The following is a 19,113-nucleotide window of genomic DNA, read 5'->3' as shown; positions in this document are numbered from 1 at the left end:
TCAATTCGAGTAGATGGGTAAAATCATCAAGCAAATTAGCTCCTTCAGTTTCCTGCATATCCTCCAGCCCATCGAGAATACAGAAAATCTTTGGACTCTCAGCAAAAGCAATGCGGAGAAGTTGGAAAAGATCAGCGACTGAGAGCTTCCCAATGCTCTTTCCATGGAACTGATACTTATTCAGCTCTAGTTGCAGCGCGGGACTCAGGAGTAACATCTGGGAGATCCAAGAGCGTAGGATTGTCTTGAGACCTCTGTTCGGATGAAAGGCTGACGGACCGAAGAAGGCTAAAACGCGCGCCCCCTGTTCTTGGGCGAGATGACAAGTTAGAGTGGCTGTTGAAACAGACTTTCCAGACCCGACTCTCCCATGAATCCATAGAATACTTCTTGATCCAGGATCCCCACTGTCACGCCAGTGAGTGAATACAGATAAGGTGTGAAGACATGTGGTCTCGCAGGAAACGGTTGAAGCTATGAGTCTCTCATATTCTTCAGGAATACCTCCGTAGCTCCGATCCTCGCAACCCAATCTTCGAGATATAAGCCAAAGTTTTTCTTGTGAAAGATTCTTCGAACAGCTTTTGACCGATTGCCCGAGAGTACTATCCATTGTTGCCAGGCTGTTATCTAATGTATATGTTGATGATCCGGGGATTTTTGATGCAGGCAGTTCAACGTCAGTCGACACATCTGTCAGTTGCTCTATCTTTCCATCTGAATTCATCGCGAATTCCGATGTAACCTGCTAGGTAGAAATATGAATTTGGAAGCAATAGAAGGAGCTCGTTCAATTGACTAACCAACCGGAATGAATGTCAAGGGCTAGGAGTGGTAAGTCATAGGAGAGGGAACGTTAGAGGATATATAGCCACAAACGTTTCCCTTTTGGCGGTAAAACCTGCCGATTGGGCCGCTTCATCAAGCTGTTATCAGCCGAAGCCTTGCATTCAAGTCTTGGCAAAGACCAAATCAAGTCATTGTTAGTTCAAAATCCGGTCCAACAAGGCCGCAACCCCGCGCAACAACCCTGGCGACGCTGGCCAGGTCCAAACGCACGCAACACTTCATTTGTATTCCAAGTAAAACGTATGTATTATTTTCTTAAGGTCTTTTTTTTGAGACAATAGTAAGTAGCTATCGATAAATAATTCTTTAATAGGTGGTGCAAGAGTGATTCGACAAACTAATAATGACCCCGCCCCATATCCAAGTGTGAGAGTGGGAATGGGTGTGTCAGTTGTGTAAGCGGGTTATTTTTTCGGGCTGTAAGAGGGATGGATAACGCTTCCAAATCATTTCGGAATCGGATAAATGCTTTTCCGTGTGTTTATGTAAGGGTCAAGTGGTCGTGTCACGCTGCCCAAGACCCACCGCTTATGGGGTGTAATTGTGATACCCCAGCTTGGCTAACCACCTCACGCCGTGGATGTTAAGACGCACGATATCAGATGCCAGCTCAACAATGACAGCACGGAGGATGCTATTCTTGATGATATGCTTCACGCTTACAAGGCAGTCGAAGAACCACACAGCGAAAATCATGTAGATCCACAGCTCGTAAACGCCAGTGAAGCCCTTCCAGTAAAAGACGCGGTACCAGTAGCTGGTCACAGTGAAGACGGCCAGGAGGTTGTGAGGGATCAGAAAGATCTTGTACGAGGCGTGACGGAACGAAACAGCGTTTTGAAACAACATAACTACGAGGCAAAGCGTCGTAACAATACCACAGATCCAGTAGGCACTAAAGCTAACGTAGGCCGCTAGGAGAGTGATGGAGTGGACGATGGCGTTGCAGAAAGAGGGATGTCGAATACGACCAGTCAAGTAGCAACAGTATGGCATCGATACTAACTTGCATATCACCTGAACCAGCGCAAATTACAGCATTAAAAACGGAGTTAACAGACTAAGGGACGTAGAAGAGAAGAAGGCAACGGTGATTAAATACTCATCATTTTAGGCGAATCTGACAGGATATGTTGATTGATTCTTATTATTATACAACCCAAAGTGGAAACCCGATTCTCATCAAAAAACGTGCCCGGACTGGCGAATCCTACTATAAACACAGCAGCGTTCTCATGCGAAGAAACATGAATTCTTTGAACTCTAATATCATGGTCACCAATTGGGATCGGCTTCTAAATCTACTCTCGCCAGATACCCTTGCTCAACCAGCTCCAGAAGAGTCGACGGCATGAGGAACTGTAGTCCCAATCCCTGCTGGCCAAACCACGGTGCAATTGGTCCGGCCTGCACAACGATGCTCCTCACAACCACGTAAACATAATAATTATACGGATACTTTGCATCCTGCGCGGCGTTCAGATTGACAGGGGGCAAACTGCGCTGTGCATACGGCGCGCCCGCCGGAGCGACGTATTTGCCGTACTCGCTGCCGAACCGGTCAATGAACAGACCGGGCGTCAGTGTGAGACTGAACGTGATGACTTTGCCCGCCGTGTCAAGATTGTAACCATCATGTGGAGGGTACACGAACTGGCCTGACGAAGCGTTTGTGTATTTTGCGAGGAACTCGCCTGGACAAAGCCCACCGAAGCGTCGGTACGTGCTGTTCATACCCACAATACCCTCAAGTGGAATACCGGAGGGCAGGGTATTAGGCCCAAGACGCTTATCCCCGCAGACGTAGAGCGTAGATTCCGACGAGTCCGACGAGTTCGTGCCGGCGCAGTAGTTGGGGCAGCGCGTAGAATCGAGGTCGCTCTGTTTGACAGGCGATTAGATTAAAGCGATATAAAAGAGTGAGAGGGGACTTGCATCGCGTCTTTGGAGAAGTGGTGATCCTAGGACACAGAGTGCCCAAATTAACAGTGAGATGGAGAAGGAGAGATTCATTGCAAACGTGCGTAATCTGGACAAAATAGCTGTCAAGTGATCGAGGAACGATTGATCTTAGTCGGCTTTAAAATAAGGGGATCCAATTTGGGTTGCGTATGACCTGAGCATAGGAAAATAGATGTACTGAAAGAAAAATTCTAAACTGGATTTCATCGCTCACAAAATCCACGAGGTTTTACTCTTTCCCTCGAGTCTCATGTGGAGGCTGTTCCTGGGGGCTCCTAGTGGGCACTGCGGCAACATGATTGGCGTTTCCGTATTCTAATATTATGTCTTGAAAACATTTCCTTACATGTCTGAGAAAAGAAACAACTTTGAAATTATCTTTTCATCTCCGATATTTCCCCGTGCGCTCTTTATTGGTTAAGCACAGAAAAGTGTTACCTCATATTTCATACAAAACCTTCGATTGAAATACTTAGGAGGTTAAATGACAGTGGTACCTCAAGGTCAAATTCTTTTATAGCAACGTATATGGGCGAGAGAGTGTGATAACTTATTTGACCAATGTAATTATGTCTGGGAGCTTTGTATTCCTTCTAAAAGTTATCCGAGAAACCAATAATTCGAAGCATATAATAGCATTTCTAACCGGGAGGTAGACTAAATAGATTTGAGAGATAGACATCTTCTAAGTATCATCCAAGTCCTTATCCATACAAGTGTTTATCGGCAACATATAGCTCTAAATAGACAAAAAATGGACGCGTCCTTGCCCCCGCCCTACTGTATGGGACTGCGTAACCACGGAAATACAGCTGTAGATGAGATAAATAGAGGTAAGAGTGTCTCACTAGCTCGCTAGGTTATGTACGTTTCGCACGGTTTGTTTTAGCCTAATTTTCAGGGTTTCCTACCACATTCCGTGGTAGGCCACGTGAGACATACAATTTGAACTGCTTGTTCGGGGCGCGGGCCGCTCCGTTTTGGATATCTTTACAGCGGCCTTTCAACAAGGTTGGCCAGGATTTGTCCCCCACTCTGCCAAAATTGGTTCTTGCTATCAGTTCCTCATGCCAGAGCCATAGCGTATGATACGAGACACTCGGTCCTAGGATAACGAATCCAGCAGCAAGAGAACAAGGCACGTATATCGTCTCGATATTGCTCAGCCAGACGTGGGCAAGCTCGTAGGCTACGGTAAAAGCCCACACAAGTATTCCCAGGCCAAGTATCAAAGCCTAAGAGTTAAGATCATGAAACCCCCTAGGAGACTGTTCACGGCTCGATAGTTATCGCGTGGTAAGAATACATCGACAAGGGAGATGCCAAATTTCCACATTGCGCTGATTAGCAATACGTGACCCATTGCGGACGCGGAGAACATAACCTTGTAGAGGTTTTGAAGGCTGGGGAGGTCGCTGCTGTAGGACTTGGGTCAGCTTTTTTTCGATGAAATCTCGGTTTTAATGGCGCTAGATGCGTCTGAATCGCTTGTCAGATACGATAGAGCTAGCAAAGTACTGGCAATGAACGCCGGTGTAAACTGCCAAGCGAATATTAGCTGCTACTTTGCCATTGGTTCGTCTGTGAGAAAAACAAAAACGGTAGGGATGCCAAACCCCACAAGGGTCGCTGCCACAAGATTATCCGCGATTGTCTTTAGGATGGATCTTGAGCTGGGAGAAAAACCCCAGGGCGAGTGAGACAGGCCATGGACAAGGAATAACACTGGATAGACAATGCCAGCACCAACAACAAGTGCGACGAGGGCCCAATAGACTGCACTGGTAGGTGGTGTCCATCTGCTTTGCCGGCGGCTTGCTTCGATGAAGATTACCGGAGGAAGGGCAAAGGCCATTAGAATACCGTACTTAATCGCCAAGACTTCTGAGGAGCTGGCCCTGTGCGTGAAAGGCGGGCAAAAAAAGCATAAGAGTGGTCTTGTCCACGACCGGAACACCAAAAAAATTATGGAGCACAGGGTCACCATTCTCGTGCTGATCCAAGGCAAGGACACTTTCCATCAGGCCAAAACATCCGTTGGCCGAGGTGGCATTCCACATCAACTCCTCTCCTAGCAATACAATAGCCGCATATGTAATTGAGATAAAATAAGGTTCCCCATCCTCTGCTCTTGGGTTCACTAAAAAACTCATAGATAAATTGATGGCTCAGTGGCGTCGGCAACACATGTAGCGAAGGTGGTTCTAGGAAATCACGATCCAGGCCGTCCAGGATAGCCTCCGGCTCAAAGCATTTGAGAAACTTCGCAGCCATCCAGGAGATCAAGGATGACTTAGTAGCCTCCAAGTTATGTTGATCATGCGGTCCCTTAACCAGGTGGGATACTCTGGGCTACCGAGCTCTTTGTATTAATTCGGAAACCCCACTCAGTTCCTCAGGTGTGAGGCCTCTGGGGCTATCGCTGAGCGCAGGATGTAATTCGTTGACAAAAGTTGCAAACGTCTCGACAGCATTGTTACAACCTTGGCCAATCAGTGGTTCGAACTAAGCTGGATAGTTGGTAGTCGAACTGAGTATTGAAGAGAGACAAGAGTTTGTAACAAGATCGTCTTCCTATCTTATGAGCTGAGTCTCTGATCAGGACAGCACCGTCGCTGTACCACTTGTCGAGTACGACTTCGGCCAAGGAACTATAGATACTGGAGCTCATGCGACTGTAGAAATCGCTAAACGTGATGACAGGTAAAATAGGCGTGCTAATGTACTTCTGCGCGGTTTTGGCCTCGTCCGCCTTGTTCAGCCTTGGGATATCATGACCCTGATATTTCTTGTCGGTGCTTATTAAAATTGCGCAGTAGGTACGGTTTAGACGGCAATCAGGAACCAGAAATGAACATCAGTCACCCCAATTAGTGGGTAATATTCCTTGAGGATGGTTGGGCACGTCCAGGTTGATGCCCAAGATGCAGTAGTATGACGCCTCCAATCCTTGATTATGGGGTCAGTGATAATTTCTCGCACAAGAAAGGCTATGGGCAGCCAGCTCACGATCATCTCATGGGCAGCCTTGCCGGCAGCTAATCAGCTTCCTTACCAAGCTGTGCACACCGTTGCATCCGACAACAAAGCTGCCTGTGAGTATTATGCCACTCGCGATATGCACCCTAACTTCATTAGGGCTGCAGTCAACCTTTTCTTACCCGCTGACTGGTTAACGCTTTGGATTTGTCGCTGATGTGGTTACTCAAAACCCCGACCACCATCCGGTGATCCAAGTAAAGCCCCGGGTATCCGTAGTTGCAAAAGCTGTCGACAGAAATCGGAAGGGAACCGACGCCGGAGGTTACACACCGATCAGTGATAGCTTCATCCATATCTCTGAAGCAGTAGAACGGTTCGAGATTGGACCGGCTTGCGGAGATGACACTGACACCCTTCTCCCCCCGGGCTAACAAGTTTTGGTAACAGCCAAGCTGCTCCAGAGTATGGAGGCCATTGGGAAGAAGAGCAAAGCTAGCACCACCTTGCGGCGCAATGTTTTTATACGAATCCAGTACAACAAAGCCGATATTGCACTTTGAAGCATAAGAGCGAGTGTAAACGCAGCAATACTGCCGCCAGAGATCACAACTTTGAAGCTAGCGGCTCGCATTGCATGGTTAGCGATCTCAAGTTGTTGGTCTTGCATTGTAAAATCCAGGAGAAAGTTCGGCATATTGGTGCTAATGGGCAGATAGATTGGTTGTGGATTGATATTATTCAAGATTGAATATTTGACGCGGCTACAGCTAGGTGCGAAAATAGTGTCCTGTTGAGTTGAACTCTTCAAGGTCTCTGAGGGCACGGACGCTTGATTATACTGTGTGAAATACGATTTGTTCACACATAGTACTAGAAGTCCCACGTGATAGATGGCTCCAAAAATGGATTATGCTGGGACCTGTCGAACACCGTGGCCTCAGTGTGGTCGCCTCAGTATGAGTCACGGTCCGAACGCCAGAACATGCTACTCCCTCTTTTTCATCAGCAACATCACCAAAAAAAGTCAGCAGAATCAGCAAAAGGTTTTACAACAATGGCGCCGTTTCTCGCCCGTTCTACCCATGACTTCCTCAGAAATATTATCTACAGTAAGTTGCAGGGCGAAGTGACTGCTCCTGATGACAGCATAGCCAAGATGGTCGGTTGTAGTCCTCGGTCGGTACGCCGAATTCGCTCGAAGTTGCTCGCGTTTGGGACAACAGAGATTCCGATAAATACACCCGGTCGCCCCAAATCCATCACCCCTCCCATGCTAAACGCTCTGCACAGCGAGCTTGGTGTCGATCCATGCCTTACCCTTGATAAACTAGCCACCTTCCTTTACGAGCATTACGATACCGACGTATCCCGCTTCACCATCAGTAGGACCTTAAGAGAAGACAAGTGGTCTCGGAAAGCCACACAGAATGTCGCGCAAGAGCGTAATCTTGACCTGCGAGACGAGTTTATGCACCAGATATCACAGTTACGGTCTGATCAGTTGGTGTTTGTGGACGAATCCGGCGTAGATAAGAGTATTGGTACACGGCGTAGAGGCTGGGCTCCCCGAGGAAAGCGACCACGTCAAATCAAGCGATTTCACCGCGGTCGCAGGTACCAGATCTTACCGGCCTATACCCAAGATGGAGTGATACACTTTCGGGTTTTCGAAGGCTCGACGGATGCTAAGGTTTTCGAAAGTTTCATTGAAACTCTCTTGCTACACTGTGGTCGTTGGCCTGAGCCCCGGTCAGTATTGATCATGGATAATGCATCATTTCATCACTCGGAGCGCATTCAGGAAATGTGCAGCGAAGCCGGAGTGGTGCTGATATACTCCGCTCCCTACAGCCCGGATATCATCCCGATTGAGCACTTTTTCGGGGAGCTGAAGAACTTTATTCGGAAGGTCTGGGACGAGCATCAGGGGTTCATCAGGGCCGATTTCCAAGGTTTTCTGGAAGAATGTGTCATGGTTGTCGGCCAGCGAAAGAAGAGTGCTAGGGGTCATTTCCGTAGCTGTTCGATCTCGATTGACGAACCTTAAGACTAAAGCAGATGGGAATGTCAGTGTGTTATGCGATTCAGATGACTTGTTCTTGGTCTACATAGATCTTTACATCCCGCACCCAACGACGCCCTACGCCTTCCAAGACGCCATGATCGATGAAAAAATTGAGCATCATTATCCTCATATAGAAGTTCAAGGTCTAGTCCTCTTGCCATTGTGAGGTTATAAGCCAGTTCGAAATGTTCTTTTTGGATCTCGCTCCCCACTCTGGAGCAATGCCAGTCACGATACACCGCGACAGCATCATCCCTCAGTCCAAGCACGCATAGGGGAGGCAGACGACTGCAAGAACAGCTTCCCGGGTCTGGGGAATGCGCGTTCTGCGCTGGTATATAGTCAGAGATGTGGTTATGAATAATTACGGGGGCATGGCTAGGAGAATCCGGTCCTAAGCTTTGTCGCTTGCGCTTGCGGTCGCGACCTTGTTGATCTTCGGCGTATAACTTCGTTCGGAACTCCTCGGGAATATCGTCATGCGTGTCTAACTTGTTGCCTCGCTGAACCCATCGGACAAGTTCTCTCAAATGATGGTCCATGAGTTTGAGATGCTTTCCCTGTTGTTGTCGGTCCTGCCAGCACCATTCCCCATTGTCGCACGGGGCTCCCGGGCATCTCATAAGCTGGTAGACTCGCCGCCATGGATCAAGCTCGCCAGTAGCCTCCAGCTCTGCATCCATCCGGGCGCTCAGCTCTGCAAGGCCTATAGCTGTGGCACCTCGCCCAGCGGGCCGACCCGTAGTGGCAAGTTTTTTGTAGTCCTGCTGAATCTGGAGCTTCAGCCTCTTCCCAGCGCGGAGAAGCTGGCTCCATCCTTGAAGTTGCTCCTCAATACTTAGCCAATCGATTTGCTGTCTTTTAGTATATGCTTTGAAACTTTGTCTTCGGACCGGTCATTAGGGACCGATAAAACAATAGTTGTATCACCAATCTCATAGGGCTTGCTTTTCGTATTGATGATCTCGACGAACTTAGCTGAGAGTACTTGATTCTAAAATTCGCTCGGTGCTACGGGTAGATTCTTCTTGGTTTGTTCAACAGCCTTTCTATTATCCAGGGTTAACTTCCATTGCATAGTATAGTACATCCACCGAAGGGGCTTTTCGTCGTATGACCGGCCTGGAACCCAGTCTGCATATTTCAGGAACGGCAGTGGCTTTGGAACGAGGGGAAGCTGGCTGTGCGGGGAACTAGCGCCATGGTTGAGTTCACTGGTGTCAGAATCGGAGACGGCTGAGTGTTGGCCATCAGCTTCATCGTCGCTGGTGAGCTCGTACACCCAGTCGTCTGCAGCCATTATCGCGGTCATTGGCCAACGCAGACAGAGAGATAGAATGAAACACGGCAATTATCCAGTAAAGGCAAAATAGCACTTTAAGTGAGGTCAATAGGTTGCATGGGATTCTGGTCTGGCTTGATCAATAGGTGGGTCTATAACTGTCATGGAAGCTTCTAGAAAGTACTCAGACTATTACATCCAATCATAAGGCATCAAATGCGCTATGCTGGGCGTACTTTCTCCATACTCGCCAGAATGAAATATTTGTCCAGATGACAGGTCCCAGCTTGCATCCACCCTTGATCGCCTTTTTCGACGGCCCTGAAAACTCGCGATTCATTTCTCAACCTGTCGCGCTGCCATCCATTGGATACTCGCTATCTCCTTAAATAGTCCTTCGCAGGTTAGCGATATCCTCTCGTTTTTGTGTCACCGAGCTTGTTCGCCTCATCCAGTGCTTCGTCGGGCGGGGAAACCGCGTGTTTGGCTCCAGGCGGCAAGATGCCTTTTTCTCTTCTGTGGCTGAGTAGCATGGCTTTCAGCACGAATCACAGCCGCAGAACGTTCTGCCTGCTGCAGCCTGCGACATACAGCCGTCAAGGACCATGTCACGTAGCCAGAGCCTGATCTAAGATCGGTAGGAATCAAAAGCGCATCCCATCCCCGCTTCTCACCCACCATATGGCTTCGTCATTTGCTATCGTGTGATATTTGCCTGTATTCTGGTGTCATCGCCAACAAAAAGCAATTCGCACTAGCGGCGGCTACAACGTTTAAACTCGAGATCACTCATTAGTCATGTCGGACGCCTCCAAGTATACGGTCGGCTGGATCTGCGCGCTTCCTACTGAGTTCGACGCAGCACAGGCCTTCCTAGACGAAGAGCACGACGACCAGCCCGCAGTCGCTCAAAATGACAACAACAACTACGCCCTAGGCCGAATCGGTAATCATAACGTAGTAATTGCTGTTTTGCCGGATGGAGAGTATGGTACGAGTGCTGCTGCTGCAGTGGCGCGGGATATGCTCCACAGCTTCCCAAACGTGCGTATTGGACTCATGGTCGGCATTGGTGGCGGCGCGCCTACGAAGCATGATATACGGCTTGGCGACGTTGTGGTTAGCAGTCGCGATGGAGGCAAAGGTGGTGTCTTCCAGTACGATTTTGGCAAGGCTATCCAGAACCAAGATATACCTTTCGAGCATACCGATTTCCTAGACCAACCACCCACAGTATTGCGAACAGCTGTCAGCGCACTGAAGAGTCGATACAAGAGGAAAGGCCATCAGCTGAATACCGCTATTGACAAGGCCTTGGATCGATGGCCTCGGCTGCGGGAGGAATATTCGCGGCCACCGTTAGAAAGCGACAGGCTCTACCGATCTGAAATCATCCATCCAAACTCGCCAGAAGGATGTGACGCCATATGTGGTGACGATCCAACCTATCTGGTAGGTCGGAACAAACGAGGTGAACATAGCGACGATCCTGCAATCCACTATGGATTGATTGCTAGTGCGAACCAGCTCATGAAGGATGCTAGCATCCGGGATAAGTTAGCAACTGAAAAGGGCGTCCTTTGCTTCGAGATGGAGGCGGCCGGCCTAATGAACCATTTTCCATGTCTGGTGATCCGCGGAATATGCGACTATTCCGACTCGCATAAGAACAAACAATGGCAAGGCTTTGCAGCGATGACGGCAGCAGCATACGCGACGGATCTCCTGCGCCAGATCCCACCCAACAAGGTTGAGGCTGAACGGAGGATCGCCGATGTTTTAAGTCTACGTTAGTATCTTAACCTAATTCAACTATTTCACCTAACATTAGATAGTTCAGGAAGATGTCGATCGCATGCAGCGGGATGTGAGTGAAACCAAGGCTGTTGCGACAACCACCAGAAATAATCAGCATCTCGACAAAGTACGTCGGTGGCTGTCGCCATCAGACCCATCAAGCAACGCCTCAATGGCGAGAGAACGTAGGCACGCCGGCACTGGAACCTGGCTTTTGGAAAGCACTACCTTCAATGAGTGGGAGGCCGGAAAGCGTCGGCATCTGTGGCTCTATGGCCTAGCAGGATGTGGCAAAACAGTCCTGAGCACAACAATATTGGATCATCTCCAGCAAACAGCTAGTACTCCCACGATCATGTTCTTCTTTGATTTCAACGACGCCAGAAAGCAGACGCTAGACAACCTTGTGCGCTCGCTAGCTTTTCAGCTTTACCATACGGGGGATGAGGCTTTAAGGATACTAGACAGCCTTTATCATTCCCACGACGACGGTCGGAGACAGCCTGATGCTAGTACCTTATCAGCCTGTATTGAGTTGATGATGCAAAAACTGCAGAAGGTTACTATTGTTTTAGATGCTCTCGATGAGTGTACGACAAGGAGCGATCTTCTTTTATGGATTCGGAGGCTTACTTTAGGTTCGGCTACTAACAACGTCCAAATCATTGTAACTGGGCGACCTGAAGCCGAGTTTCAGCGTGAGATTCCTCAGCTGTTTAAAGACGATAATTGTATGTTGCTCGACAAGAAGGCTGTTGATGCCGATATACGCTCCTACGTGGCCCACGAACTTGAACAAAGGCGTGGTTTTACCGAGAAGAAGCTCCCTCAAGATCTTTTCGAACAGATCCGGATCAAAGTCGGAGATGGGGCCGACGGGATGTATGTATACATTATATCTATTTATAGAATTTACCATACTAAGAACATATTGATTCGTACAGGTTCAGATGGGCAGCATGTCAGCTAGACAGCCTTCTGAAATGCCTCCATGTCCAGGCTATTGAAGAAGCTCTCGAACGCTTGCCTCGCGATCTAAATGAAACATACCAGCGTATGCTTGAGAATATTCCGGAAGAGCTTAAGAGCGATGCGTTACGCCTCTTACAGTTCCTTATCTATTCTAAACGGCCCTTGACATTAAAAGAAGCAATCGATATCACAGCAACACAGATTGAAAGTATAGGACAGCGAAGCTTTAACGTCAAGCGTCGACTTCTTCGTGCTGACGACATATTACAATACTGTCCAAGTTTGACATCAATTGCTGAGTTTTCACGTGATGGTAAGGTTACGAAAGCAATTCAGCTCGCCCACTTCTCAGTTAAAGAGTACTTGGTGGGGAAAGACCAATTTCAACTCCCAACTGCCAGCATTACTATTACGTGGACCTGCTTGACATACCTCAAGGACATCAAGATTACTGGAACAGTTGAAAGGATCAAGGCTGAATTTCCACTAGCCAGACATGCGGCAGAACTCTGGATGGAGCATGCAAAAGAAGGGGAGATTTCCGAAAGCATTGTCCAAGAATCAACAAACTTCTTACAAGATACCAAAACATTTCAGTGTTGGGGTCGCTTATACCAGCCTGATAGGGAATGGTACGAGGATCCAGGACGCCCAAGTGGATCGAGACTTTACTATTCCTGCCACGAGGGGCTTCACAAAGTGACAAGGAGCCTATTGGAACAAGCAGCAGACGTCAACGTACAGGGTGGCACCTTTGGCAACGCTCTCCAAGCTGCCTCAGCTAGAGGCCACCAAGAGATCATACAGCTTCTTCTCGAGAAAGGAGCCGACGTCAACGCACAGGGTGGCTTGTATGGCAACGCTCTCCAAGCTGCCTCAGCTGGAGGCCACCCAGAGATCATACAGCTTCTTCTCGAGAAAGGAGCCGACGTCAACGCACAGGGTGGCAGGTATGGCAACGCTCTCCAAGCTGCCTCATCCGAAGGCCACCAAGAGATCATACAGCTTCTTCTCGAGAAAAAAGCAGACATCAACGCACAAGGTGGCTTGTATGACAACGCTCTCCAAGCTGCCTCAGCTGGAGGCCACCCAGAGATCATACAGCTTCTTCTCGAGAAAGGAGCCGACGTCAACGCACGGGGTAGCTACTATGGCAACGCTCTCCAAGCTGCCTCATATGGAGGCCACCAAGAGATCGTACAGCTTCTTCTCGAGAAAAGAGCCGACGTCAACACACAGGGTGGCAGGTATGGCAACGCTCTCCAAGCTGCCTCATATGGAGGCCACCAAGAGATCATACAGCTTCTTCTCGAGAAAGGAGCCGACGTCAACGCACAGGGTGGCTACTTTGGCAACGCTCTCCAAGCTGCCTCGATTAGAGGCCACCAAGAGATCATACAGCTTCTTCTCGAGAAAGGAGCCGACGTCAACGCACAGGGTGGCTACTATGGTAACGCTCTCTATGCTGCTTCATCTAAAGGCCACCAAGAGATCGTACAGCTTCTTCTCGAGAAAGGAGCAGACGTCAACGCACAGGGTGGCGAGTATGGCAGTGCTCTCCAAGCTGCCTCATATGGAGGCCACCAAGAGATCGTACAGCTTCTTCTCGAGAAAGGAGCCGACATCAACGCGCAGGGTGGCGAGTATGGCAGTGCTCTCCAAGCTGCCTCATATGGAGGCCACCAAGAGATCGTACAGCTTCTTCTCGAGAAAGGAGCAGACGTCAACGCACAGGGTGGCAGGTATGGCAACGCTCTCCAAGCTGCCTCATATGGAGGCCACCAAGAGATCGTACAGCTTCTTCTCGAGAAAGGAGCAGACGTCAACGCACAGGGTGGCAGGTATGGCAACGATCTCCAAGCTGCCTCATATGGAGGCCACCAAGAGATCGTACAGCTTCTTCTCGAGAAAGGAGCAGACGTCAACGCACAGGGTGGCAGGTATGGCAACGCTCTCCAAGCTGCCTCATCCGAAGGCCACCAAGAGATCGTACAGCTTCTTCTCGAGAAAGGAGCAGACGTCAACGCACAGGGTGGCGAGTATGGCAGTGCTCTCCAAGCTGCCTCATATGGAGGCCACCAAGAGATCGTACAGCTTCTTCTCGAGAAAGGAGCCGACATTAACGCGCAGGGTGGCGAGTATGGCAGTGCTCTCCAAGCTGCCTCATATGGAGGCCACCAAGAGATCATACAGCTTCTTCTCGAGAAAAGAGCCGACATCAACGCACAGGGTGGCTTGTATGGCAATGCTCTCCAAGCTGCCTCATATGGAGGCCACCAAGAGATCGTACAGCTTCTTCTCGAGAAAGGAGCCGACGTCAACGCACAGGGTGGCAGGTATGGCAACGATCTCCAAGCTGCCTCATATGGAGGCCACCAAGAGATCATACAGCTTCTTCTCGAGAAAGGAGCCGACGTCAACACACAGGGTGGCGAGTATGGCAATGCTCTCCAAGCTGCCTCATATGGAGGCCACCAAGACATCGTACAGCTTCTTCTCGAGAAAAGAGCCGACGTCAACGCACAGGGTGGCGAGTATGGCAACGCTCTCCAAGCTGCCTCATATGGAGGCCACCAAGAGATCATACAGCTTCTTCTCGAGAAAAGAGCTGACATCAACGCACAGGGTGGCGAGTATGGCAGTGCTCTCCAAGCTGCCTCATATGGAGGCCACCAAGAGATCGTACAGCTTCTTCTCGAGAAAGGAGCCGACGTCAACACACAGGGTGGCTTGTATGGCAACGCTCTCCAAGCTGCCTCGATTAGAGGCCACCAAGAGATCATACAGCTTCTTCTCGAGAAAGGAGCCGACGTCAACGCACAGGGTGGCTACTATGGCAACGCTCTCTATGCTGCTTCATCTAAAGGCCACCAAGAGATCGTACAGCTTCTTCTCGAGAAAGGAGCAGACGTCAACGCACAGGGTGGCTACTATGGCAACGCTCTCCAAGCTGCCTCATATGGAGGCCACCAAGAGATCGTACAGCTTCTTCTCGAGAAAGGAGCAGACGTCAACGCACAGGGTGGCAGGTATGGCAACGCTCTCCAAGCTGCCTCATCCGAAGGCCACCAAGAGATCGTACGGCTTCTTCTCGAGATAGGAGCAGACGTCAACAAACAGGGTGGCGAGTATGGCAACGCTCTCCAAGCTGCCTCATATGGAGGCCACAAAGGGGTTGTCTCGCTCCTTCTGAATTTAAGCGAGGTAGATTCAGAAGCCAAAAACCCTCGTTCTGGCAGAACGGCTCTATCTTACGCCGCAGAGAATGGCTATGAAGCCATTGTAGAGCAACTTATTACAGTTGCCGGCGCTGACCCTACTTCAGTAGACAATATACGCCGGACGCCGTTGTTCTTTGCATGTAATGAGGGGCATAACGCAGTAGTTAATATTCTTTTGTTGCACAACGCGGCAGCATCAGATTTGAAGGATCACTACGGCTCAACCCCTCTCTCTGCAGCGGCTAGGAAAGGTCATTCTGATGTTTTGAGATCGCTCGTATCTACTGGCTCTATCGATATCAATTCTACTGATAACTTTGGTCGGACCCCCTTATGGTGGGCTAGAAGATATGGACATGCTGAAGTATTTCAGTTGTTAGTCGAAGTTGGAGACCAAGGCGTGTTCTCGGATGGGAGTCAGACGGCTGTAGAGGTCATCACAAAGCGCCATGAAAAATTTGCCCATTATTGCGATATTTGCACCTTCAGCATTTCAGAGGACAGCAAGTATTATCATTGTTCAGTTTGCAATGGGGACGATCTGGACATTTGCTTGGATTGTTTCCATCTCGGCGGCCGCTGTCTAGAGGTGTCGCATAAACTAACTTTGAGGGAAAGCCAGTAAAAAAAGTTAAAAAAAAAAAAAAAAAAAAAAAGGACACCAAGCAACTGGAAGGATTTCTGTCTAGTACTACTATACCTACGGGTGATTTTGCAATGTGGAGCCTGAAGTAAGCAGGATTGGTATTCTCATAGTCAGGCATACTGTGGGAACCTTGATTGTAAATCTAACAAACGGGCCCACTTTCTCCGCTACTTAGAGAGACTTGGGTCGACCTAAAAAGCAGCACACAGAAATGTATTAGGCTTTCTCGCAGCTACTTTTGGCTTACTTATGTACTTCTAGGTTCTCTCAAGTACTGATGGCTCGTGCGACCAAACATCAATGAGTGCAAAGAGGACATCTTTTTCGCACATAGCTGTATCAGCGAGCTTTGAGACGCCACGCTATTCATCAGGAGTTGGAAGTATTAAGCAAGGAACTGTCGCTAAAATGAGTCGTTCGGACTGTCTGGTCCTGTGATCGCTCCATTAATCGAAACCTTTACCCATAAAAACGCCCCAACGGTATTATCCGCCATCGGGACGGAACCCTCAGCCACCGTGAAAGGATAGAGAGCCAGATGGCACCTTTGACTTCTGAATGCATAATCTGATGCCAAATTTGTCTTCTTGTTAAATGAGAGTTGCCAATGCCCTAATTGACTTCTTCGCCTCGTTAAATGCTTCATCGGGGTTAAGTGATGTTGAGATGAGTAAAATTCCCTAGGTTGTAGCAATCTCATTTGCGAAAGGCACGGATAGCATCTCAATAAACGTGAAGAAGCATTCGGGCAAGACAAGCTTCCTCCGCGAACACCCTGAACTTCCTGTTTTGCTCGACGGCCCGTACCGCGCCAATTCGAGCCGAGAGGTGCTCAAGTGCGGTTGCGTGCTGTTAATCAGCTGCGATATCGACATCATCGGTATCCTCACCTGGGCTCATGTACACGTGAACTTCAAGGAGAATGCCCGCTCCATTCTAGAAGATCTTAAAGCAGCACTAAGCAGTATAGACAACAGGGACATATTAGTTGCCAACAACTAGACGTGAACAGGTTCCTGACACAAGACATCGAAGCGGGCTGGAATAAGATCGGCGTCGTCGTCTGTTCTGTAACCCGGCCAGGCTTTGTGACGATGTTTGTATGGCCGTGGTGGGTTTCGGAAGGAAGAGCAAGGTCGTGTTTGAGCTAGAGGTAGATGCTTTTAGCTGGTAGGATAGTTTCAAACCTTCTCCATCCCAAGTAATCTTCTATATCCACTACCTAATTGGTTTTCGGAATTTGCGGGGTCTAGCCATTATTATTAAACTATATTCAATCTATTACTTTCACCTACTTCAAAGTCAATTAAAGCATTTTCTCCCACATCAACCCCCTGGTGCAACTGAAGTTGTTTAGGGACCCTGATGCTTTTGTCAAATCAGATACCTGGCACAGATTTTTGAGTTTCTCGCCTGGGTCAAGCTCGACGAACCTTTAAGTTCTTTTAGAGTTGAACCCGTCAACCATTTCTTGAGCTACAAGTTACGCGTCCTTTAGCGTCAGATCAATCTCCATTGGATGAACCCGTCTGGAAATCTTCAGAGACACGCAGAACCTTCTGGCTAAAAGACCCTGAAGAGTCGGGGTTGAAGTTGTGTTTTGTGATGCTGGCAATGCCACGGGGGCCTGGCCCTTCACGTTTTGCTGTCCAACCACTAGTGATCCGCACTTAGCAATCCCTGCACAGCTTAAATAGCTCGTTACACTGAAGTTGTGTAAGGTATGTTTTTCAAAATTAGTCAGGACATATGAGTTTTCGTTAAAATCCTTCTCCACTCATAGCCATAGCTAGGTATTAATGTAGTTCGAATAAAGAAGGCTTGGGAAAGCTTATTAAGCAGTAAGGCCGTGAAGCAAATGCTTTAAGCCTGCCACGTCTCCTAACAAGGTCGTGTGTTTGTCCAATTTTTCTCTAGATAAGTGGCATTTGGTGGTTATGGAAGACCCTGGAAAACCGATTCCGGAACCAAAGTAGAGTCGATGAGTTATCAACACCTAGGTAGCTCGGACCTACTGAGGGTGTGAACCCATGGCGCATTCACGAATTGGATGGTTTGCCCTTCGTATTAGTCTAATTGTCACAGTGATTGGTTTCGCTCCTTATTCTCAAGTCAGGTCCGAACTGAAGTACTGAGTTGATTAGCTGCAATCTTTTTCATAGGAAGAGTTGCCTATGTGAGTTGGTTATGGAAAGAAGCAAGTAATTAGTTGATTTGCGCGGTTCATTTGGTGTAACGGATTAATAACAATGTGGGGATGGCTGCACCCACCCCCAAGTTTCTGCACCAATCATTTTTCAAAACGGATCATTCAGCTAAACCTGAAAGGAAAATACGGCCAGAGGAAAGGTTCACAGATTATTGTCTGACATCACGGACATGAACCTTACCTTGTGAAACTGGTCGTCTCTATTGACCTATATAATGTCGTATAATCGCAGCCTTCAACTTATTAGTTAGCACACTCTGCAACTCAACTCAACTCCTACAACTGTTTTTATCAGGCGCTCTTTGTTTAATCCACTATGTATTTGAACCTCCTTTTGGCTGCGCTTCCGGCTATTGCCAGCGCTCACGTCCTTCAGAAGAGAGATTACTGGGGCCCAGCTTTTTCTTCGGGTCCTACTGCTGGTGGCGCTAAAATTGTATATGCCGCCATGACCCTTACCCCTGGACTGCCTCCCCCCAACCCCAAAGGCGATCTCTTCATTTGGCCCGGCGTTGGTGGCGACAAAGATCTCTTGCAGGTTGTTTTCATGACAGCCGAGAACTGCCAGGCGGACGCCGAGAGCTGGTGTGTCCAGCCGTATGTTGCCGGACCACGTTATGTTAACGGGCCGGTTGGTATTGCTCATGCCAATGACAAGATCCGTATTGAGTACAAGCTTCAAGCTGACAAGGTATATAAACAATTCGCTGGTAGTGTGTTCTGCTATTGACTGAGTACTCTAGGTGCATTGGGTTCAGAGTGCGACCAACATTGCTACCGGCAAGCTGCTTACTTCCCTTACCTCGGATTCGGGCTTGCACCAAAGCGGCGTGGGCACTGCTGTGGAATGTAACAAGGACTGTGCAACCACCGTTTCTGAACACACTTACGTTGACTGGGAAATTCGCCTCGACAAGGCCGATCCCAACTTCGCTGATACTTTTGGAGTTAGCCAAGGCGCCACCTACACCGGTATGACTTCGGAGCAAGGCGGCAAGATCTGGAAGATTGCCAAGATTGTTATCCCCAAAATGCGCTAGAGATGATGGATTTCTCTAAACGGGAGGAAAGGCAGCTAAGTTTATTAGCGACATCCAACGGGAGCGTTTTCTTTCTACTTTGCAAAAT

General features: G+C 48.7%; 6 protein-coding genes across 6 annotated transcripts; 3 read left to right on the top strand and 3 right to left on the bottom strand.

The window, feature by feature from the left end:
* Positions 1 to 1,377: 1,377 nt before the first annotated feature.
* Positions 1,378 to 1,698, bottom strand: CTRU02_209265 (Ferric/cupric reductase transmembrane component 1-like protein 1; the record flags this gene model as incomplete). Its single annotated transcript, XM_070205231.1, has 1 exon — positions 1,378 to 1,698. The coding sequence occupies one exon, from the start codon at positions 1,696 to 1,698 to the stop codon at positions 1,378 to 1,380; it is 321 nt and encodes a 106-aa protein (XP_070061306.1).
* Positions 1,699 to 2,124: 426 nt separating this feature from the next.
* CTRU02_209264 (uncharacterized protein) lies at positions 2,125 to 2,862 on the bottom strand (the record flags this gene model as incomplete). Its single annotated transcript, XM_036732790.2, has 2 exons — positions 2,125 to 2,730; positions 2,785 to 2,862. 2 exons carry the CDS (start codon positions 2,860 to 2,862, stop codon positions 2,125 to 2,127), a joined length of 684 nt encoding a protein of 227 aa, XP_036575429.2.
* Positions 2,863 to 6,847: 3,985 nt separating this feature from the next.
* Positions 6,848 to 7,840, top strand: CTRU02_209263 (uncharacterized protein; the record flags this gene model as incomplete). The annotated part of the gene is made up of 1 exon (XM_070205230.1): positions 6,848 to 7,840. The coding sequence occupies one exon, from the start codon at positions 6,848 to 6,850 to the stop codon at positions 7,838 to 7,840; it is 993 nt and encodes a 330-aa protein (XP_070061305.1).
* A 274-nt stretch (positions 7,841 to 8,114) lies between these two features.
* CTRU02_209262 (uncharacterized protein) lies at positions 8,115 to 9,158 on the bottom strand (the record flags this gene model as incomplete). The annotated part of the gene is made up of 3 exons (XM_036732791.1): positions 8,115 to 8,189; positions 8,227 to 8,712; positions 8,874 to 9,158. The coding sequence occupies 3 exons, from the start codon at positions 9,156 to 9,158 to the stop codon at positions 8,115 to 8,117; spliced, it is 846 nt and encodes a 281-aa protein (XP_036575430.1).
* Positions 9,159 to 9,938: 780 nt separating this feature from the next.
* On the top strand, positions 9,939 to 15,755 carry CTRU02_209261 (uncharacterized protein; the record flags this gene model as incomplete). The annotated part of the gene is made up of 3 exons (XM_036732793.2): positions 9,939 to 10,929; positions 10,976 to 11,819; positions 11,882 to 15,755. 3 exons carry the CDS (start codon positions 9,939 to 9,941, stop codon positions 15,753 to 15,755), a joined length of 5,709 nt encoding a protein of 1,902 aa, XP_036575432.2.
* A 2,546-nt stretch (positions 15,756 to 18,301) lies between these two features.
* Positions 18,302 to 19,025, top strand: CTRU02_209260 (uncharacterized protein; the record flags this gene model as incomplete). The annotated part of the gene is made up of 2 exons (XM_036732794.1): positions 18,302 to 18,676; positions 18,729 to 19,025. 2 exons carry the CDS (start codon positions 18,302 to 18,304, stop codon positions 19,023 to 19,025), a joined length of 672 nt encoding a protein of 223 aa, XP_036575433.1.
* Between the last annotated feature and the right edge of the window lie 88 nt (positions 19,026 to 19,113).

This window comes from Colletotrichum truncatum, assembly GCF_014235925.2.
Source record: "Colletotrichum truncatum strain CMES1059 chromosome Unknown Contig_0005, whole genome shotgun sequence".
Lineage (NCBI taxonomy): Eukaryota > Fungi > Ascomycota > Sordariomycetes > Glomerellales > Glomerellaceae > Colletotrichum > Colletotrichum truncatum.
Note: the sequence above shows the minus strand (reverse complement) of the source record. Positions and strands in the feature narration are given on the sequence as shown.